The sequence below is a fragment of the Carassius auratus genome, unplaced genomic scaffold (genome assembly GCF_003368295.1).
Source record: "Carassius auratus strain Wakin unplaced genomic scaffold, ASM336829v1 scaf_tig00046954, whole genome shotgun sequence".
Classification (NCBI taxonomy): domain Eukaryota; kingdom Metazoa; phylum Chordata; class Actinopteri; order Cypriniformes; family Cyprinidae; genus Carassius; species Carassius auratus.
The window spans coordinates 60,011-85,000 of record NW_020527008.1 but is presented as its reverse complement, the minus strand read 5'-3'; the positions used below and the strand labels follow the sequence as shown (position 1 = coordinate 85,000).

Below are 24,990 nucleotides of genomic sequence, written 5' to 3'. Positions count from 1 at the left end.
GAAAAAACTTCAAGACTAAATCTGCACACTTGAAACTGATAAAAAGCACAAACGGTTCTGTCCTCCAGAGGGCGCACAAATGTTAAGGAATTTTAGTTTTTGCATAAAAATAACAATGCTTTATAAATAAGTGTGGATGCAATTTATTTATTTTTTAAATGTATTTATTTATTTATTAAAAAGAACAATGCTTTATAAATATGTGTGGATGCAATTTATTTATTTTTTTGTTATTGAGTGAATGTGTGTGTGTGTGTGTGTGTGTGTGTGTGCATGTTAGTGAGTAAAATGTGTGTGTGTGTGTGTGTGTGTGTATGTTTACCTCTTTCCCCACAGGTAATTCACTTCCGAGCACACAGGTCAGACTGATGACTTTGGACACTAATGTGTTGAACGTGAGATATTCGGGCAGCATCACTCCTCTCAGACACGTCTTCATTTCAGGAATTCCAGACCCTGAGCCACACAAACACTTAAGGTTACTATATAAAGAATCACAGAAAGAGTTCATCAGGGATGAAGCTATTTGAAAGGCTCATGAGGGATGTTTTCCTCCATACTCTATATATTTTGTGAATGTGTGCATCTCACCGGCGGCCTGAATTGATACTATGTTTGCGAAGCCTGCCGCAAAACATATCAGAAACAAAGAATATGCGACCCACGCCAAATACTGCAGTAAAACATGACTGTCTGCAAGATTGTAGATCCACCTGTGTGCTGTAGAGAGAGAGACATGTACAGTCATGAGAATCAGATTTTTATAACAATTATAACAATTTGGGAGAGACATATACTTGAAAAATATATAATAAAATATATAATAAATTTATATATATATATATATATATATATATATATATATATATATATATATATATATATATATATATATATATATAAATTTAGTTTTGTAAAAAAAAAATATATATATATATATATATAAATATATATTTATATACTACTATAGGGGTGAAAAAAGAACTTTAATCAAATAAAAAACTAAATGAATAAATTGTATTATTTACAAATCACAATTGTAGCTCTCGACTTTTACCTGTGGCTATAACTTTATTATGACTCTAATTTATTTTATAGTCTCAAGCATTCAGAAATCATGCAAAAGGAAACTAAGCAGTTTTACTATGATAAAACCATGGTTTATTTTTGTAAGGGTTGTGATATGCTCGTTTTCTGTTGAAGAAATTATAAAGCCTTTGTCATCTATAGCAAAAAGGTGTCCAAAAATGAAAGATGAAGTGAATATTTGAATGAAATGTTTGGTCAGTATCCTAAACAAGGATTTGATTGTCCTGTAAGTGTAACAGCAGCAATCACATGGCATTTGTAATAACATGTACCTAACATTGTTTATTTTGTATTATGTATTTTAACAGTGTTATTATTAACCAATCATTATTGCCTCATTATTTTTTTATATAATGCATTTTAAGCCATTTTAAAGGCTATTGATGGTTTTAGTCTGTTTTTATACAACAACAACAACAACAAAAATATTACAGTATATTATTACTTTGTAAATTATTAGAGTTTGGGCAAATCATTTGAATCAGTTCGGGAGTTCAAAGCGGATTCGCGAATCATTTGAGTCAGTTTGGGGATTGCGAATCATTTGAATCAGTTCAGGAGTTCGGAGCGGGATCGCGAATTATTTGAGTCAGTTATGGGGATCGCGAATCATTTGAGTCAGTTTGGCAGTTCGTAGCGGGATCGCGAATCATTTGAGTCAGTTCGGGAGTTCGTAGCGGGATCGCGAATCATTTGAGTCAGTTATGGGGATCACGAATCATTTGAGTCAGTTTGGGAGTTCGGAGCGGGTTCGCGAATAATTTGAGTCAATCATGGGGATCGCGAATCATTTGAGTCAGTTTGGGGATCGCGAATCATTTGAGTCAGTTCGGGAGTTCGTAGCGGGATCGCGAATCATTTGAGTCAGTTATGGGGATCACGAATCATTAGAGTCAGTTTGGCAGTTCGGAGCGGGGATCGCGAATTATTTGAGTCAGTTATGGGGATCGCGAATCATTTGAGTCAGTTCGGGAGTTCGTAGCGGGATCGCGAATCATTTGAGTCAATCATGGGGATCGCGAATCATTTGAGTCAGTTATGGGGATTACGAATCATTTGAGTCAGTTTGGGAGTTCGGAGCGGGATCGCGAATCATTTGAGTCAATCATGGGGATCGCGAATCATTTGAGTCAGTTTGGGAGTTCAAAGCGGGTTCGCAAAGCTCATAAATTTTCAAATTGGCCATAACCTTTAATTCGTTGCTGCCAACTGGGGTGGCAGCAGGGGTGGCAAGGCTTTCTTTTAGGGTGGCATTTGCCAGCCTATGCCACCCCGGTAGATCCGCCCCTGCAATTATCTGATTATCTAATTATTTGTTTCTAGAAATATTTGGGCCTGAATGAATGAATTAAACAATTAATTAATTAATTAGTTCATTTGAAACAGAGAGGGTGCCCTGTTACATTTACAACACTTAACTGAAGACATATTTTTCAATGAATTACTGATAATAATTATTGATTTAAATAAAATTATGTAATACAAATATATAGAAAAAGTAGTAATTCAAAGTCATTCAGTTCTGAATTAACAAAAAATAACATCAACAATACTTCATAAATACTTCATTTCAGTAATATGTGTTTTATGTCATATTGAATTCTGAATGGTCCTAAAAAAAATTATATCTGAATTATTTGCTTCTTGAAAACAAACAAATAGGTTGCAATAAGACTCAAAAAAAAAAAGTTTCTAAAAGTTTCTTTAAAAGTTTCTTTTTAAAAGTTTAAAAGTTTCTCTGATGCAAGAGAAACTTTTAAAGCTCCAGAAAAAAGGATATTCTCTAGTTCTTTAGACAAGAAAAGAAAATCTATAATAAACATCAGGAATACAACCTGGCTAATTCTGACACTGATACACACTCACCTTCTGTGAAGTTGTCGACGAAGACATCCATGACAAAGCTGATCACTGCCATGATGAACCCCAGGATCATGAGGAAGATCCAGTCTGCTCCGATGAACGACACAAAGAGCCGCTGAAAGTGTGAGGCCCAGGCTACACACACACACACACACACAGAGAGAGAGAGAGAGAGAACTACATTACCCACAATGCATCAGCACACACCTGGCACAGCTTTACCTGCAATGGCCCAATAGAAGGCGCGCTGTTCACATTGCCATAAATTATTGTTTTATATATTTCTAAAATATATATATTTAAAATATGCATTTTCATTTATATATTTATAGCCTAAATGTATTAATATATTTCTTTAATTAATTTCAAATATTCTGAATTCTGAAGTGGGATTAACGCTTTAGTGCTGTTGAAACATTGTGGCAGTGTTGTAGAAGCGTTGCTGTAACGTTGTAGATTCGGATTCACTCACCTCCACACTTCTGAGACCCACTGAGATCGGACAGAGATCCACCGAGGGTCTTTCGAGGACGGGATGCATCTTTTGTGTAAACACCTCGTTCCTACAGGCACAGATATCCATTCAAAACTATATAATTTATAGCCAACCAACCAGAGTTCACTTTCAGCTACAATTGTTACTAAAGTAAAACCATAATAAATTGTCAGTTTGTTTAGTATTCTTTATCCTCTGGATTCCACCACATCTCTTGTGTGTTTAACTGTGGGAATAAATAACAACTGTAATAGCGCTGGTATTTTTCGCCGTAAATTTGTAACTCACCTACCTCAAAACTATATATATATATATATATATATATATATATATATATATATATATATATATATATATATATATATATATAGGCTATATAAAAAATCCAGAGTTGTTACGTTACGTTGGTTACGTACGCAAACGTTCGCGCGCGCATTTATGACGGATGCCGATGCGCGCCTGTTCAGAGAAAAGTCTGTCAGGAGATTAAAGTAAGTTTTACCCTTGTATTTGTTGTTTTGTATCGAATTGCAGAACCGTTTAAAGTTACTCAAGCGTTAAAACAACACAAATAAGGCTGAACTAGAAAATAAAAATCAGTACGTGCTCGATATTTACTTTTTTAGGCTAAAAAAATTATAAATAAAATAAAAACCCGCGATACTAAAGTGAATAGATACTCACACTGACGAAAATTACTCGCTATGGTTAATTCAGTTTACGACAACACAGGTTTTATTTAATTTAATTATTGTGTATATATGTTACTATTACATGTTTAGGCTATGTGCTGTTGATTGTAGGCTAATTAGTTTATTGTTTTACTGACTTTGCTTATCTTCAGTAATTGCTTGAGAACTTATTCATTTTAATGATTAGGCTAGTATTAGTTTTTGCTGTAGTATTGTGAGATTTCACTGGTGTCTAAACTAATGGTATCATAACAACGTTATTTACACCAAAAACACTGTGCTATTATTATAAAATGGCTTATTTTGTAATATAATACTTTGGTCCTATATCTCCTCTCTGTGATTGTGATGCGTGTTTGTTTTGGTAATTAAGAGTGCTATCAAAATAACTATTATTTGATATTTTTACAGTTTTTTTTTAATTTTTGGTTTGATATCAATGCAGTATTCTTAGTCTGTGAGTATGGATAAATTATAAAAGTACATAAGGCACATTTATGTGATTATTTAATATACATTAATGTTATTGATTATTCCTGGCTATGACAGTATACAGATCAGAAAAAAAAAATGTCTTCCTTTATTTTCACTTTACTTTATAAAAATGTGAAATATTTCAAAAAATAAATAAATAAATATATATATATATATATATTTTTTTTTCATTTCAAGTAACAATTGTTGTTTTAATTTTACTTTTTGGTAACTATAATTACCTTGCCCTCTATATAATGCATGGAAAAAGCTCCATTTCTATTCTTTTTCAATGAGACAATGCATTCACCTAAAACACCAATCAGATGTAGTTCTGTCATCTACCAGCAGGGTAAAATGCAGAAAATTTAAAAAACGCTTACCAATTTATTCTCATCTGTTCCGTCCACAGCCATTATAACGATCACACACGTGGACTGATTGTTGTTCGCTACACACACGTCGCACACACACGCAGCGAGCGTGGATGTGTGGTAGCCGATGCTTCGGTCAGTTGCGTGACAGCGTTTCTGAGTTTTTATATGTGGAAGAAGTTTGTGTTCAGCTAAATATGAGCGAAACTCCACCCACTGCACGCCAGAGATACTCAGAAACCATCAGTCAATAATTCATCAAAACATTTCATTTTTAATATTATGATTGGCTATATTTATGCAGAACAAAGCAGACTATTCTATTGATGGATCATCACCTCGCACGAATGTCTGTGGAGATCTTTATATAGAAGAGATCTTAAATAAAGAACTGAAAACTTGCTTACTTGATGCTAAAGTAAGTGAGTTTTCTGCAGGTCAATAGATGTGAATCCAATCAAATGGATCTCAGATGCTGCCAGATTAATCAAATCTGTCCTTTTCCAGGAAATACATTTTCTCAGTGTCTGTGGCAGATCAAGTGCATAAACACTTCTTGCAGGAAACACTTTTATTGCTCAGATACGTCTGCTTTTGTAAATCACTGTTTATAGGTAAACACGCGCAGAGACTTTTATTTATATACTGATTTTAGCTAAAAGTGGAAGTTGTTTTGATGGTCAACAGTCTGTGGGAGTGGAAAGCACAGCTCATGGGGTCCGGATGAAGAGATGTGAACTATTTGGAGTCACACGGATGAAGGGGTCAGCAAAAACCCAGTGTTTTGGGAGGAAAGGGCATGATGGACATACCCAAAATAAAATGAATGCTTATGAGACCACACATATAACCAGGATTTCTTTAAAGAACAAACACTTTACAATATTTCAATAATTTAACCACCACATACATGCACGTTCACAGTTCTCTAATCATGTCAGTTTATGTTTGTGTAACATGCAGATAAACAATATTTAAAAAAAATTTTTTAGTATTAATATATTGTCAAATATTTTATAATTTTTAGTAGTAGTGTTTTTTAAGTAAAATATTTATTTTTATAAATTGTATTTAAATTGATTTATTTTAATAAAAAATATTAGAAATGTTCATGTGACATTCATGATAAAATATTTAAATATTATTTATATAATAGTATTTTGATAGTAATTTGATTAAAGTATTGTTTTTAAAATGATTTTAGTAGTAGTATATTTTTTCATATTGTCATATTTAAAAACCCTTTTATTATTTGTATTTAACATGATTTATTATACAATTATAACAAATGTACACATCACATGCAGATTAAAAAAATTACAAATATTTTTAGCATTAGTATATTTCATTCAAATATAATTTTTTAAAATATATTAAAAAATATTTGTATTAATTGTTTTATTTAACATGATCTATTGTGAAGTAATAAAACAATAATATATATATATATATATATATATATATATATATATATATATTATTATTATTATTTATTATAAAATAATTTTTTGTTAAATGTGTTTATTTTAATGAAAAAAAATTGTTATTCATTTTTCTTTTAACATTTACATACTTTTATCTAAAGCGACTTTTCATCAACTCTGATCTAAACTACACAGCATTTTCTGGATTCCTTCAATGTAAAATGCAAGTAAAGTTAGTATGAGTCACAGTGATTATATAAAGCTACTTGTGATGACTTATTTATTGACATGTTATTTCAAAGAATGGATTGCTTGTGTGGTATTTCTGTAAAAACAGAAACATTTCCAGGTTTCTTCTACAGTAATCTTGGAAGAATGCTGCATTATCACTGTTATTACTTTAGTTATACATTTAGCTCATGTTTGTTATTATAAAAACACACATCCCCAGTTTTCTAGGAATGCAAACTCACTATTTCCAGTGATTTAAAGTGTAATAGTGCAACTATTCATCATCAAATCTCAAAAAAAAAATGTCAGAAGCTATTAAAAACATATCAGGACATAATGGACAACGAGCTTAAGCTGGCAAAATGTTAAGAGAAACATAAAAATAAAGATTTTTTGTTTTGACAGATTGATGGACTCAGATGCACAAGTGGTAAACGAATCAGCTTTTTATGTAATCTATTCAAGAAATAGACTAGATTTTAAGATATATATATATATATATATATATATATATATGCATGCACAGGCCAGAAATGTCTATGGTCACTCATTTCAAGATTTCTTTCTCCTAATATTTGAAGTATCTTCACACTTCAGAATTTACTAGAAGTGTCAAATCAGATTTCCAGGAATTGAAATCCACCCAGAATCATATTCAATGTTGAAAGTGTAAATGCACCAATGATTTCATAGGAATTTGATTGTAGTATGACACATCAGGTGCTGTTTAGACTAACTTTTATGTAATAAAGGTGGATAATTATGCAATGCACGCGTCAGAAATGTTTTTAGCATTTTATTTAAAGGCTTGACTTTAACTTCTAGATCTAGTAACAGATTTAAAGTCTGTTGGCCTGTTGCTAATCTACCAAATAATCCAATGGCTTTAGTGGTTTTTGTTAGATGAACAACAGACGGGAACATCGAATGGAAAAAACACTGAGGGAAGGTTTAAAAATTGATTAGCTGCTTTTAATCGGAGACTGGTGGAAAATAAGCGTCGAGCTTCTTTCATGTTCCCTCGTGTTTTCTCCACTTGACACAGAGGACGCAAAAATTAAGTCAGACAACTGGAATGAGTCACGGCGAGTCTGAGGAAACTGATCCAATCTGGTCTCTCGATGAGAAACATTTATTTGTTGGGAAAGACGGGCCGGTGAATGGCGTATTAACCCGCTGCGGTTAATCAGAGGGGAAAGTTGTGAAACAAAAGTGGGAACAGAAGGAAGATGAGTTAAAACATGAGGCTGTTTGGGGAAGCCTTGCGTGTCTGGCCAGATTGAAATTTAGAAAAATTGCAGTTGATTGTCCAGTGACGGAATTATTTGGTTCATCGCCACCCAAAAAAGTGCTTTTGGGATAATAGAGATTGATTTGTAGGGTTCGCTGCTATTTTTGTAGGCCAAAACCCAGAAATCGCATTGAAGTCAATGGGTGTTTTTGAATGGGTTTTTTGGTCAAATGCATGAATATAAGCGCAAGATATATTCATGTTTTATTCTACAACGTAAAATACATCAGTAATGCCTGCTTTTAAATGTTTTATTTTTTTAAAGCTAAATTAAATGAGACTGCAGGGGTCGCTTTCATAGCCCCATTGCATTTATAATCACAATTTTGCAAACTATTTTGACTTTGTTAAAATGTTTGTAATAAAGCCTAAAAGAGTTTTAGGAAGCTCATTAGATGTGATGTTTATAGTTTAGTTCGTTTATTGTGTACGTTTAGCTTTATACTTCTGGTGATTGAATTTAGGCTTCAAAATGCATAAAGTTGCATTGATTTGTGAAGATTGTTTTGAGGAACAAAATGTGTAAGTATCATAAACGTGTGTTGGTCTTAGGTCTTATTTTCTGCAATTGTCCAAAAGTCATTGGAAATATCCTATCCTGATGTACGGATCGGCCTACAAATCTTCTCCAGTCAAGCTCAGCAACATAAAAATATGGAAATCATGTGTTGTGGCATTCAAATGTCCTACATTCAGAAATGCACTTGAGCATAGCTCACCTTTGACCTTTGACCCTTCCGTGTCTGCTGTCTGGGGTTCCTGCAACCACCTGTAAAACATCCAAACACATTTTGAATCAGGTTTGAAGTATAGTTAAAATAAATCTTAATATTGTTACATAAATCTTAATTCACTCTCCCTCAAATGAAGGCCTAGGAGCAGAAAGTCACGGTATTAAATAATGCACGCACTGCAAAAAAATGGAGTCTTCCTCGATATTTGTTTTTAATACTGATGTCTAAACATCCTTAAAAAAACATACATTTAGAAGATGCAAAATGAATATATGAAATCTTGTTTTCTGACAAATGGAACAACAAACTTGTTTTTTCTTTGAATTAAGTTGATTTTCTCAGCTCATTGGCAGATAATTGGTCTTGTTTTAATCAAAAGCTCACTTTATTTTAATCAATTTCTTATAAAACAAGAAAAGATTATCTTATGCCAGTCAATGCAGGTTGATTTGAGAATCTTTAGACAAGACAAAAACACTTATTTGCATGAGAAGGGACAATAAAAGTTATTTCCATATTCTAGTGATACAAGCTTAATTCTTTGTAAAATGAATTTAAAAGTAATGGAGATCTGTTGGAAATTTTGCTAATGCAATACATTTACATTTAGAGACCATGTTGACATATTGTGCTCCATTCAGTTTATTGCTCACATTTTCTTTCCTTGGTCTTAAGAAGCTCTTAAAGTCTTACATTTATGTTCATCAAACCTGCAGAAACCTGTGAAGTCAAAATGAACGTGTTTTAGTGGACGTCCCCTTACCAGAGAGAAACATGCTTCTTTTTATGACAACATACATTTTAAAACTTTGTTTATTCATCATAATTAATAAATATGCAAATACAAACAATATTCATAATATCCAAAATACTGAAAGAAAATAGCCATAAAATATTATATACCAGCAAACAGACTGACAACATCAGGTGCAACAGAAATGGGTGGGTTTATGTTGATGAGCATCCGAAACTCCACCTCCACAAGTAAGCCCCACCCACAAGGCAAATCTCCAGTCAGATTAATCACAACAGTCCTGCTGATCGGCTGGGATTTGAGTGTCATTTTGAAGGATTGTTAGGATGGCATGTGCAATTTGTTGTGAAGCGTGGTGTGTTTTTTATTGTGGTTACAACATGTGATTGTACTCACATTTATTTACAAGTGTGATGATGTACGAGTCTTGGATATTTTGCACCAAGTCAAATATGCAAACAAAAATAAAACAAACATTCCCGTGAGAAAATCAGTCAATGGGAAATCCAAACATCCGCAGCAGCTGAAATTCATTCTCGTTTTATCCATTATCAGTTTTTGTCTTGATATCTTTCATCTTCAGAGCCACTTACTCCGAAACTGTTCTCGAGCCCTTTTTGTTCTGGACCTCTCCTCGGTTTCATACATCGATTGTTTTTTGCAATCCACTGGTGTCCCGTTGTGTATTTGAGATGGACTGATCTCAAGATATGTGTGAACACTGAGGGAAGGAGGTATCAGTGTCTCCAGTTTTTCTTTTTCTCCACCATTTTTGCCATTTCTTCTTTTTCCATGAAGTCCTCTGTAAAACAAAGGTGCAAACAAATTCAATTGTAAGTTGTACCGGATTTATTTAATATCCTAAATAAACTGTGTTTAGCACCAGAACTTACCTATGCATTCAGGACAGCATTTTCCTTCTCTCCGAATGGGGTTACTGCAACTCAGCAATGGGCACTGCTTTTTCTGGCACTTTGTGACGCCATGCTGTAATGACGAGAATTTAAGTTAATTATGATAATAGTTTGAGGCAAGAAACTACAGGCAAAACATAATTTACAAAATACACTTTAAGTGATCATTTTATTGCATCTGTTCTATTTGCGTCATAGATTTAAATTCCAATACATATCTTTACAAGTTTGTTTCTCAACTCCAGCAGCACTTAAATACACCAAAACATAATTATCTGAATGTTTTTTACTGATGGGTTTGTTCATATGTCATTCACACAGAACTATAGGCCTTTTTATTCCCAAAAATGTGGTGGCCACATTTAAAGGCCGTACGTTTTTTTTCTCCATTTTAGCAGCACTTGCATACACCAACACTTAGAGTTTTATTCCCATCTATATTCTGAAGGTTTTTATAGAGGGGTTTGTTCATTTGTCATTCAAACAGAATTATAGACCCTTTTATTACCCACACTGTGGTGAAAATGCATATTTTTAAAGGTAGTACATTTTTTTCTCCATTTCAGCAGGGCTTACATTCACCAAAATTTAGAGTTTTATTCCCATCTGTATTCTGAAGGTTTTTATAAAGGGGTTTGTTCATATGTCATTCACACACAATTATAGAGCATTTTATTACCCAAACTGTGGTGAAAATGCATATTTTTAAAGGGAGAAATTTTTTTTTTTCCATTTTAGCAGCACTTACATACACCAACACTTAGAGTTTTATTCCCATCTATATTCTGAAGGTTTTTATAGAGGGGTTTGTTCATATGTCATTCACACACAATTATAGAGCTTTTTATTCCCAAAAACGTGGTAAAAATGCATATTTTTAAAGGCAGTTCGTTTTTTTTTCTCCATTTCAGCAGGGCTTATATTCACCAAAACTTAGGGTTTTATTCCCATCTATATTCTGAAGGTTTTTACTGTGGGGTTTGTTCATATATCACTCACACTGATTTATATAACATTTTATTCCTAAAAAACATGTTAAAAAGTGTTTTTTGCTGATTTTGGATAAAAGGAGAAATCCAAAATCTTTAATACTTTTTTCATCTTTAATATTTTGCCTGCTTTAAATCTTTAATGTGTCAAAAAAAATCAAACAGACATTTTGAGCCTGACTTATAAAGTGTTCAGATATATACTTATGCAAATTAGTGCATATTTAATTCGATAATGCCTTATTTGCATAAATTCCAGAAAATGTTTGCACTTCTTAATGTAATCAATAACTAGCGAACTATGGTGAAATATGTTATTCTACTTATCTAATGAATCATGTTTTAAAATCTCAAAATGTTCTTAAAAGGAATTTGAATTAAAGCAAAGAAAAGAAAAAAACTCACATCACACCAGCAGGTAATGCACTTCATTTCTCCCACCAGTGGAACACGAGGGTGCCAGTGTTCACTATTCTGGTAGTAGTTATCGCCAAACTTGCAGTGCCGTGTCCCGTCTGCCTGCATCATTTCATCGTCCTCCAGAGGGGGTGTGTCTTCCGCAGGACACTCCTTACAGCAGTCTGAAGGGTTGCGTCTGATTGGTCGGCTGCAGGTGAGAGGCGGGCACGTCAGTTTCTCGCAGTGCACTTCTCCTGTGGAGCCCTAAGATGGGCAAAACAACAAGGTTAACTATGAATATTCATGTCTGTGTACAATTTTTTTAATTTTTCATAGCAAAAACATAAAATAATGTGTATTGTAATGTTTGTTAATATACCTTGCAGGTACACACGGCACACTTAATGTAGCCGAATGGCGGGACGAACGGATGCCATGTTGTACCAGGTGCATGCATTTTCTGATCACCTTCGAAATAACAGCCTGAAACAACAAATAAACATGTTAATATACAGCTGTGCATTTACGATAATAATTGCGATGTTTAATCGTATGTAAATTACCATTAAATGTAAACTCACCTTCTGGATCTTCCTCAACTTTTTCTACTGCTGACGTCTGTTTGGATTCTTTCTTTTCTGTTTACAGAAATCAAGCAAATTGTTAAATCTACCTCAGATTTTATTGGACGCAGTAAATATAAAACATATTTTTTTATACCTCCTTAAACAAGATACATTTACTTGAGAAGTTAAATTGCATAAGATATTGCAAGAACATGCATGCATTTCTTACCCTATTATTTTTTCAACTAGCCATTTTTCATTTTAAGCCATTTTAAAGGATGTTTACATATACTGAAAAAAATATTCAACACATGCATGTGCTACTTTTAAATGAACATGACAAATATTTTTTCAATTATATTAATTGTATTAATTTCTCACCATCACAGATGGGACAGCACTGGTCTTCAGGCTGGATGGTGTGAGGACATGAGAGCGCAGGACAGATCACAGGATCACAGATCACTGTCTTCTTCTACAAGGATTCGAACGGATCATGCAAAATTAGTCTCAGTCGCAGAAATGATTCAGAAATCAAAGCTCCAGCAGCGTGTGTGTGTGTGTTACCTGGCAGATGCAGGTAAAGCAGGTGTTGTACTGCGGTGTCCACTGAGACCCATGTGCATGATGTTCTCCCTCAAAGAAGCACGTGTGCGGGTCTTTCCTCAGCTCGGCCGGGTCACGGACAAACACCAGTTCATCAAACTCTGCCTCCTCGACCACCTCACCGCGGGAACCCAACTCACAGCTGTTGGGAACGTGAATCTGGACAACAAAGATATCCATTAAATACAAAGGTTTAGGTTTGTTTTTAATTCAGTTTTGAATTTAAAGTACTCCATTAGCATGACTGTGTTTACGTACAATTTTGTGAAAGCATTATAATAACAAAGCAGACAAAATTATAAAAATAAAAGTTAAAGACTAGTATTAAAATTACGTTTTAAAGGATATATAAATATCTATATTTTTTTTAAATATCAAAAACAATGTTAAATAAATTTCTTTAAATTACAGTGCATTGATATATATATATATATATATATATATATATATATATATATATATATATATATATATATATAATACATTTTAAATTATATTAAAATTTAATATTTAAGAGTATGTAAGAGATACAATATTTATAAAATAATACAAATCTAAAATGTAATTCATTTTCATATGTAGGTACATTTATAAAAAATACAAAATTTTATTATACATATGTATATTATTTTGTTTATTAAATGAATAATAAATGCATTATACAATAAAAAAGCAGACAAAAATATAAAAATATTAGTAAAAGATTAGTATTAAAATAAGATTCTAAATAATATATAAAAACATATTTTATATATATATATATATATATATATATATATATATATATATATATATATACAGTGTATATATTACATTTTAAGATTTCTAAAATGTTATGCAAATATATAAGATCAAAGTCTTAAAGGTTAAGCAGCCAAAAATTGCAAATATAAACTTTCAAGGTGGAAAGCAAAATTACTGTTGAAAATGTTTAAAGTATGGAGGTGTTTTTTGTACTCACCCGTCCTCGTATTTCTCCTCTTGGATTCATTTTGGTGCTGACCTGAATATAAGCAGTGCCTTCGTCCAAATGCCTCAATAACTCAACACTAATATCTTTCAACACACCCTGCGCCTGGAAGAGACAGTTTGTGTAAATTTGTGCAAACAGGACGAGATGAGCTCTTAATGTTAAAGCAGAATTGAATGCATTTAACCTACAAATACTGAATGCAGTTCTGGCTTCAGCTCATTTTGGAAATCGCCAGCTTTGTTTTATAAACAAATCCTTTAGAGCATTTTAATAAATAACAGCAGAATCGTGTTTGTCCGTCTCTGGCACGACTTCGCCGGAGCAGCCAAAGAAAACATGCTTTTGTTGTGCTGCAATCACGCAGTTTACATTTTCTCCGGGTGTAAACGATGCCAAATTATGCTGAACTTCGAGTCTCTTGACTTGTTTACCTGTTGACCGTAGAAGCCAGTCAGAAGTCTCTTGTGATTGGTGGACGAGTCGTCCATCTCGCCGATCTCGGCCAATCCGTGCAGGTGGGCGTTGACGGAGGTGTCTTCGCTATTACTGAGGCCGTTGATGACGATCTCGTAATGCAGATGACACTGTTCGTCCACCGAGACCCAGGCGTGACCCGCTGCACCCGTACGAACCGGAGGAGACACAAACTGACCCGCCAGAGGAACCGGAAGCTCTGCGGATGAACAATTTGTTATTAATTAATAATCAAATCCTTATCAGAATTTAATGTTTCAATAAAAAAAATATGTGTGTGTGTGGAATATCTAAAATAAATAAATATTAATACATTTATTAATATTGCAAGCTATATATATATATATATATATATATATATATATATATATATATATATATATATATATATATATATATATATATATAATATATATATATATATGTGTGTATGTACACACACACACAACAAGTATGCTTAAATGTGCCTGTGTGTGTGTGTGTGTATATACATAAAGCATGCTTAAAAACTAAATTAATTTATATGAAATATATTTTTAATAACACAAATCTAAAATAAATACATATTAATACAATTATAATTATTGTAATATATATATATATATGTGTGTGTGTGTGTAAAATATCTAAAATGTAAGAGATAATATACATATATTAGTACATTTATACAAAAAAACTACAATTTACTATACATTTTATGTTTATTAAATAATTTAGTTTTTAATGTAAATTAATATAAATAATATTAATAAATAATATATAATAAAATAATTTAAATGTATGAAATATATATGTGTGTGTGTGTGTAAATATATATATATATATATATATATACAAACACATATGTACAGTATTTGTATATTTAGAATAAATTTACAAATAAATATTATCATAAATTTATGACTTGTGTCTTAAAGAATAGATTAAATTTTATTGTGTTTATTGTAAATTCTTTCTCTCTCACCGTTTCGGCGTGCGTCCAGTCCGTTGTAAGGCAGCATTCGTATCTGTCCACGCAGTTCGCTCTCTTGCTGCTCGGCCGTGGCAATGTTAATGAACAGTTCGTTCTGCAGAAGCATGTGGATGTGTCTGGCCTCGACCCGACCACAGCTTCCATCGCTCGCCCGCCGCCGCGCTCGCCCGCTGCCGAGAAATCTGCGGTGATGTCGTACAGCACGCTGCGTTTACTGCGCCGCCGCGGCTTCATCTCGATCGTCACACCGACCACCGCGCTGCTCAAACCCGCCACCAGGACCTGCTCGAGAACATCAGAGCGGTCAATTGACGGATCTGGCTAAGTGATCGAGAAATTAGGGAACAGGAGGGAGTCGTTACCTGGAAGTCGAGCGAGCCGTTGTGATGGAGGGTGAAGACGGCTGACCCGACGCCGCCCGTTTTCCCAGGAGTCAGAGCCGAACCACTGGACATCACGCTCTGAAGAGCTGAGAGACACATTTACATCATTGTTTTTAGAAATAATCTACAATCAAAATATATAGTCAAATAGATCTGATCCCAAAGGTCTTAAAGTTACAGCAGCGAAGAAGTTGATTTTGTGTATAAAACCTCAACCAAAATAATATGTGAACTTGAAATTCGAATTTACATATTTTACCAAAATGATTTGTGAAATAAAACAATTTGAGGTAAATGTTTTATAGCTATTTTTTATTTACCTTGACACCTTGACTAACATTGTATTTTAACATTGATGTATATTACCCCTATTAACATAATTACCCAAAATGATTTTTTTAATCAAATAGCTTCATACATTTATTTATTTATTTATTCTACTTGTATTTTTTGTAGTTAGAAAGGTGGTGAAAATTAAATTTGTATTGTTTTGGTGCATAAATCCTTGCCTAAGATTATAATGATAACTTAGATGTAAATTTCCTTGCGTTCACATGATTTCTCAAAATAAACATTTTGATGTAAATATGTTTTTTTTACTTGTATTTTTTGTACGTATACAGTGAAAAACGTAATTTTTTATTGTTTTTGTGCATGAAACCTTGAATTAGAGTAAATTTTAACTCTAAATATCCTTGAATTGACAAAATTTCACAGAAACAAAATGTTTGAAATAAATACGTTAATTGTAGTTAATTGTATTTTTTGTAGTTAGAAAGAATAATTTGTATTGTTTTGGTACATTAGACTTTGACTAACGTATTTACAATATTTCTTGAAATAAAACATGTTTTTGTAGTTACTTGTAGTTTTTCATTGTTAGAAATATAGTAGAAAAAACTAAAACCTTGACTTGCATTACATTTGAAACTATTTAGAAATGAATAGAATGATAAATGCTGATAATATGATCTCTTTAAATAACTTGTATTTGAGAACCAGGGTAAACTAAACCAAACAGAGGGTTTTGTGTGCGATTAAAGTTCCAGAGCGACTCAAACAATCAGCCAGAGAAACACAGTCAAACACACATGAATTCATGCAGGGTCAAAGGTCACGGCTGGAGTGACATCATCCCCCGGAGATGAGGGAAATTAGCTGACGTGCAGGTAAATAGAGAACGCTTCGATGCAGAAAGAAAGAAAGGACGGTCGACGAAGGCCGAGGACTAAACAGAGAGCAAAAGTGGCGCAGGATCGTTTAGGTTTGAATTCTTCACACATAACGTCAAGCTGTTCACAGTGCAGCTGGAGTCAGACAGCAGACGGAGCGCCAGCACAGCGTGACCTTGGCAGCGCTGCCAGCGTGTGTGTGTGTGTGAGGCCTCACACAGACATAGGAGTCACACACACACACAAACTCTTGACTAACATACGGAATGACCAAGAAACTAATCCTAAAGCATTTGACCTCTAACCCCTTGACGGCACTGCCGCACATTCCTGAGCTCTTCGCGATCGAGATTGTAATTATGAACTCAGTACGAAGAGAAATTTCATTCTGGCACGAGAAATACCCAGGATTATTTATGCATGAGACAAAGATGAAATATAACACGGCGTAAATCACGGGATAAAAACAGCCCCAGCAGACAGACGGATGTAGTTACTAATCTAATGTGAGATCACACTGAAGTCTGGTGTCATTTAGTTCAGCTCTGAGCTCACTGCACAACATCGTGTCACTGAAAGATGATTAAACTAGCCAACACACAGAAGTGAAATATGTTTGTTCTAAAATATTTGCAGTAACACTTCCTGTTAATGTTTTTTCATATTTAACAGTACAAATTAAGTTGATTTATGTATTAATGGGGTGATTTAATTAAATGTTTTTAAATGATTGGTGTGTATATGTTAGGAGAAAATTGTTAGCCTGAATGCAATATAAGTCGCTTTGGATAAAAGCGTATGCTAAATGCATAAATTTAATTAAAAAAAAAAAAAAAAAAAATATATATATATATATATATATATATACCAAATAAATTTAGGTATTTTAAATCATTATAATTTTATACAATAGAATACAATTATTCTAAAAAATATTTACAATATAAATCAGAAAAAAAAAAAATATTAAGATCGGATTTATGGATTAATGGTTTGACTTATACCTGTAGTTTTTAATTAATCATCATTGTCTTATTAGATAGTATTATATCAAATAAAGAAATATTAATACATAAAATATATATAATTTAAATCAGACACAAATAAATATCTATAAAAAGAATACTGCAAAGACTTTCATATCTATGTTAGCTGATTTACTTGTATTTTTAAAAAAATCTGTATTTTGTTTTAACAACGTAGTATTATAACAAATGAATAAATATGAATACATTTTAATACCATAACTTTTTCATTAAAATAAATATAATTTGAAAAACAAAAACTAATATTAATATGTTTTAACACAATAAAATATTATAAATTTATTATAATACAAATAAATAAATATTAACACATCTGTCAGCACAGGAGGGAAACTCTGCAACTCTATTTTCATGGCTCTTTAAGCTGATTTATGTATCAACGGGTGATTTATGAGGTGATTGTTAGCGACTGGCTGCACTTACTGTCACATGATCTCTTGCCAGAAATGAATCCGGAGACCTGACGAGAGTTTTGACCTTCTGTTTCCACCGAGATCTGCAGCTGTCCGCGGGACAACCAGAAGAGTTCACGGCTGTTCAGATCGGCCAGGACTTCAGCCAAGTCAGAGTCCTACAGACACACATCAGAAAACATGCTTCGTTAATACTCATTTCGATCAGTATATGGATGTATATGTGTGTGTTTTAACTCACGTCTGCAGAGATGTTTGCTTGTATTTCTCTCAGCAGATGCTGTCGGTACAGCAGTTTCACTCGGACTGGCACCTTTACAGAAGCTGAAACAAAATTATTAAAAAAAATAAATATAAATATGCATTAAAAAAAAATTATACAGATATATATATATATATATATATTTTTTTTAATGCATATTTTAATTAAATAAAAAAAATTTTTTGCACTCACAGCTCCCATGAGGAACGAGTCCCTGAAGGATCAGGATGAAATGCAGATTGTTTTCCGTGTCACTGAGCGTCAGCATGGCGATTCCTCCCATCCCAGAATGCACCTCGTCAGACGTCAGGATCGCGCTGAAGGTTTCTGTCGGACAAACCACAGGAAATGAGCCTAAACGTTTAAACACATCAGACTATGAACGGGATTGGAGGTAAGGTTCGGCACGCACCTGCGAACAGCGCTCGGTGTTTGATGATTTTGCCCTGAATCTCCTCCTCCTTGTTGTCAGCGGTTGTCATGGAAACATGCAGCTGCTCCGCCTCCAGCTGACGCAGGTGAGACTTCGGCAGGTTCCTCCAAACTCCACAGATCTAAACATTAAACACATTTTAATATTTTCTGTTTTCATTTTCATTTTAGATTAATTTTGTGACTTTATTATTAATTAGGTTTTTCTTTGTTTTTATTTTATTTTATTTATTTATTTATTTATTTTTTAAATTACGATTTTTATTTTACATTTCTTAAACACATTTAAAAATTTTATTTTACATTTCTTAAACACATTTAAAAATTTTATTTTACATTTCTTAAACACATTTTAAATATAGTAGAATTTTGTGTTTTTGTAAAAAAAATTCCGTTTTTATTATACATTTATTTAACATATTTTAATATTTTCTGTTTTAATTTAATTTTAGTTGAATGTTGAGTTTTTGTTATTAATTTTATTCTTCAATTTTTACTGTATTAAAATTTTATTCATTTTTATTATTGTTATTTTATATTTATTCAACATGTTTTTAATATTTTCTGTTTTCAATTTCATTTTAGTTGAATTTTGTGTTTTTGTAATTAATTTTTTTCTTCATTTTATTTTGTTACTTTTTTAATTTGTATTATTTTTATTTAACATTTATTAAACACGTTTTAATATTTTTTTTTTAGTTGAATTTTTTGTTTTTATTAAGAATTTGTTTTTTCTTTTCTTTTTCTTAATTTTTATTTTATATTTATTAAACACTCTTTAATATTTTCTATTTTCACTTTAGTAGAATTTTGTGTTTTTGTTAAAATTTTTTTTAGCTTTTTTGTTTTTATTATACATTTATTTAACATATTTTAATATTTTGTTTTCATTTTTTGAATGTTGTGTTTTTGTTTTTATTTTTTTTAATATTTTTATTTTATTTAAATTTTCTTCATTTTTATTATTTTTATTTAACATTTATTAAACACCTTTTAACTTTATTTTTAGTTGAATTTTGTGTTTTTATTATGAATTTGTTTTTTTCTTTTCTTTACTTTTTCTTAATTTTTATTTTATATTTATTAAACACTTTTTAATATTTAATTTTTGTATTTGTTATTTTTTCTACATTTGTATTTTATTTTATTTTATTTTTATTTTTTTTACATTTACTAAACACTGTAATATTTTCTCTTTTCATTTTGGTTGAATTTTGTGTTTTCGTTATTATTTAGTTTTTTAGTTTTATTTTATATTTTAATATTTTATTCTTATTATTTATTCTTATTTTCTTTATAATTTTTTATGTTAATTTTTATGTTTTTCCATGTAAATAGCTAAATATTATTTAAATGGTTTAACGATAGTCAACGATAATAACTCACCATATCTGTATCCGCCTGTGGTACTCTGAACTCAAACGCTGTGTTTCCATCAGAGTCCAGGAACGTGATGAGGCTCGGCCTGTTCATCCTAAGACACAAACACATGTGTAAAGTGAGTGATGGAGGAATAGGGTGGTGTTTAAAATCACATCTGCTCTGGCGTGTGACTTACCTCTGGAACGTGATAGAGAAGGTCAGGCTCGTTCGAGCGAGTGTGAATCGTGCCCGTGCGACGCCGCTGGAGCTCGGCAGCCACGAGTCTGTCACGCCCGTGAGTACAGCCACAAAATCTGCTCAGCAATAAATCAGGTTAATTATACTGTCGGTTTGACCCGGAAGAAATGCATAAACATTTCTAAACAATGCATAGTTTTTAGTAAGGGAACGAAACTTTGCAAATGCTTAAAGACCTTCAAAATACACATTATTTATGTTTTTCAGATTTTTTATAATTATGTTTTAAGAGATATAACCATTTAAATAAACTTTTTGCGGCCGGGTCATTTTTGACCCGGGTACGTATACGTATTAAAATATTTTTTGTTAAATGATCTATAAAGTTATATTAGTGTCAAAAACTTTTGTAAAATTAATTTACTGTAATGTGCCTTTACTCTCTCACACTTTTGGGACTGAATTTTGTTAATAAACACGAATATGTGCGGCTATTGACGAATCACTGCAGCATGTAAAATTTTGCATTATAGTTTTTTCAGTATGGTTCATGTGTAATTTGATATTTCAAAGAATTGTTCAATTTTTTAATTGCATAAACATCTGTAAATGCAGTAATAGCATGGTAACATTCAAAAACCATTCATGAGAAGTTGCTGATTTTAGTTTTAGTTGACAGATTTTGAATGCATTATGAGGAGAGTCTTGAGTCTCACCGGCGGCGCTGTCTCGGTTGCTGTTCTCCTCAGAGCTGATGTAGGATCTGTCGTTGTAAGACTTGTGCAGGTCGTCATCTTTCTCCTGGAAGAACTCAAACAGAGACTCCGCCTACTTTTTCCCCGAGTTGCCTGTAACCACGAAAACCGAAATGCATGATGTCAGAAAAATCGTAGTACGCACAATGGAGCCAATGTTCTACACGGACCGGCATCCATAAACATGAGTGCAATTATGCCAAACCAGATCATCTGTCCACACTTGCTGCTATTTGTCTGCGAGAAACAGCGCTGGCCAAAACCTTCCATCATTCCCTCACACTTTTTCCCGTATAGCAGTGTGACCCCATTCCAAAAATGCTGGACTGTGTTTCCATTTGTTCACCATTTGCAGAAACACACTCACACACTCACACGTCTGCATCTGTGCGTTACCTTTTGGGCATGTTTTGCAGCAGTGTCCTGGAAGCAAGACGGGATCATCGCAGGTCGGATCGGGACAGTCCTGTTTCATATTCCTGCAGCTCACCTTCCCAAACACCTTCCCTCGCCGGCTCCTCTGCTGCTCGGAGAGAGAGAGAGAAACTTTTTTTTTTTTTTTTTTTTGCATTCAGGTGGGTGCATTTATTTATACTACTACAGACCAGCTTTACAGAAATAAACAGCAAAATTCAACAATTATGAAACTAATTTGATTCAGCTATAAGCAGCTCTACAGAAGACAATGGAGTCATTATTCAGCTAAATTCAGTTCGGAGTTGATTCGGTTTAGTTCTACAAGTGTTGCATCCTCTTTGGCCAAAAAAAAAAAAAAAAAAAAAAAATATATATATATATATATATATATATATATATATATATATATATATATATATATATATATATATATATATAAAAAAGTATTATAAAATTAAAAAGTCATATTTAGAAAATATTTTAAAATGGGTATTTAAAATATGTTGCATGCCAATTTAAAATTAAAATATTTATATAAAATGTAAAAGTAATATTTAAAAAAATAATAGTACTTACAATTAATATTTTAAATAATATAACATTTAAAATTAATGTGGCATCCTATGTTATTTTTTTATGAAAATATAAAAAATATATATTAAATATAAATTAATAAAATCCATATAAAATTATATAAAAATTTAAAAATGTATGTTGTACCCCATATGACAACAAACAAATTCAAAATAAACAAAAATATATTAAAATATAAAAAGTTAATATAAAAATATAAAAAATTGGTATAAAATTGAATAAAATTAAAAAATATATATATGTTTATGTAAATATTTTTACACACACACACACATATATATATATATATATATATATATATATATATATATATATATATATATATATATGGTTTTTTTTGTTTTTGTTTTTGCTTTAAACCAAATCTGAGTTCATTCTGTAAAGCAACTTTACAGAAGACAATCGAGTCATTATTCAGATTCAGTGTTGATTCGATTCGGTTCAGTGACTGTCGATGTTGCAATGCAAGGTGTGTTTGACGTCTTACCGGCTCGCAGTGACACATAACGCAGTGCATCACACCGAACGGCTCTCCGAGATCTGGATGCCACGTGTCTTCCAGCGAATAAAAGCGGCCACCGAAGGAGCAACCTGATTGAGACAATAAACAAGAGCAGCATGAAGAGACCCCCAGACGTTTACTGAGACCCCGAGGACGGGGAATGTGTACAAATCAGCTTCAGACGGCCCATACTGAGCCAAACCTTCAAGAACACCAACTAAAACGAGCAGCCAACGAAATCACATTCAGCACTGGTAACCAAAACATCTCCACTGCTTTGTTTTGAAGAGAGAATGAGAGATTCAAGTAAATCTGCCGTTTATTGCATCTGGAACGAGCTCAGTGATCATCAGTTGCAGGTCACGTCCTCCCTTTATAAAGCAAGACTATTAAACAATTTATTGTTAAGCTAAACACTTTCAAAGACACGCACGTAAACGGTCACAAACGGAGGTGGATCATAATAAATGCCTCTGACCGCTGCGTGTGCCATTGCATCAGATCTCTGTGCTTTATCCGGCTCTTTTGGAGATTATTACAGTTCTTTAAAACAACAAATGCATTGATGGTTTTTCTGAAGACCTGGAAAATAAAGTGTTTTGGGGCTTTTGGATCTAAATGCATCCTAATTATTATCAAAAGAAGAGTTTTTCTTCATATGCACACGTTAGAACCGAAAAATAAAAAATGTTTGAATTGGAATCGAAATGGTTTTATTGCATCTGGTGCTTTAAAGAGTTAAAGATCCAATAATGGACCGTCAAGATTAAAGCATTAAATCATCAGATGCATTGATGGTTCTGTATGGATGGAGTTATTTGTGGAGATTTTTGGCTATAAATACACAAGAACCAGTTTTTTCTTCAAATGCACTCATTATAACCAAAAATAAAGGTTCTGGTTGGAATCCAATTTGGTTTTATTGCATCTAATGCTTTTAAAAGAGTTAAAGATCGAGTACTGAAACATCAAATTAAAGCATTAAATCATCAGATGCATTGATGGTTTTCTAAAGAACTAGAAGATGGAGTTATTTTGGCTCTAACTGAGACCTCATTCTGATCAAAAGAAGAGTTTTTCTTCATATGCATTCATTTGAACCAAAAACAAAGGTTCAAATTGGACTCCAAATGCATCTGGTGCTTTAAAGAGTTGAAGATCCAAAAAATGAAACCTCAAAGTTAGTCATATATCGCAGCAACTCAACAACGCTTCTGGATGAAGAGCATGTACTGATATCGCTCTTTGGAGATTAAAACGCTTACCGGATAAGCCTTTAGAGATCATGGGTTCCCTCTCGGGTTGGATGGGTAACGCGGGGGTCTTGAGTCTCGAGCCCAAAGCCGACGCGAGGAACGCGCAGCACAGAATGCACAGAGCTCGCGACGCCTCCATCCCTCAGAAACTCGCCAAAACCCGACTCAGCGCTGACAGAGACGACGAAACCAAATAAACAGAGTGAGGTTCTCCCCGGTGTGTCTCAGCGAGTGTGAGTCGTGCTCCTGACGCTGGTGTCTGATGTCGCGTCGCGTCTGCGGCTCCCGGTTTTATCCGGTGCTCGTGAGGCGGGTCGGAGGGGGCGGGTCCTCAGATGCCCTAAAACTTCATCTGCGAATATCAGCTGTTTAATACACATCCACAAACACATGAATGATCTGAATCACTTACACAGTCCTCGCTCGTTTATTCTCTGTCTGGCGTCTTTTCCCTTCGTCCAATCAAGCGCTTAGTTTCTATTTCCGTCTAAAAAAATCACATTGGAATTAAAAATATAACCAATACTATATATAGTTGTATAGACTAGGCTACCAATGCCTTTTTAACCATGCATATGTTTATTTAGTTTTATTGAATTATTTGTATTTTTATTTGCTTTTTAAAAGAACAGTACAATGTTTGCAAAACTTCTTTTTTAGTTTTTTTCCCTTTCTCATAAAAATAATATTAAATAATAATATACATTATATAAAAAAATCTAGATAATTTAGTTTAACCATGCATCTCTTTATTTAATTTAAATTAATTAGCTTTTTATGACAACAGTAAACTGTTTGCAAACGCTTTTTTTTTTCAAATTTTTCTCCAAAATTATATTTTAAAAAATAATAGTGGAGAAACTATGCATTATAATACTATTA

At 32.8% G+C, this 24,990-nt stretch overlaps 1 protein-coding gene and 1 pseudogene across 1 annotated transcript in view; both read right to left on the bottom strand.

Annotated features, from left to right (window-relative positions):
• Positions 1-5,195, bottom strand: part of LOC113088741 (chloride channel protein 2-like) — a 21,248-nt gene extending 16,053 nt beyond the window's left edge. The window contains exons 1-5 of the mRNA XM_026255809.1: positions 4,998-5,195; positions 3,425-3,515; positions 2,956-3,087; positions 592-720; positions 323-456 (exon numbers count right to left, since the gene is read on the bottom strand). Of these exons, the coding sequence (XP_026111594.1) occupies positions 323-456; positions 592-720; positions 2,956-3,087; positions 3,425-3,515; positions 4,998-5,030 (519 nt within the window). The 5' untranslated portion in view covers positions 5,031-5,195. The remainder of the gene's footprint in view (positions 1-322; positions 457-591; positions 721-2,955; positions 3,088-3,424; positions 3,516-4,997) is intronic.
• Positions 5,196-9,463: 4,268 nt separating this feature from the next.
• Positions 9,464-24,542, bottom strand: LOC113088739 (chordin-like; annotated as a pseudogene).
• Between the last annotated feature and the right edge of the window lie 448 nt (positions 24,543-24,990).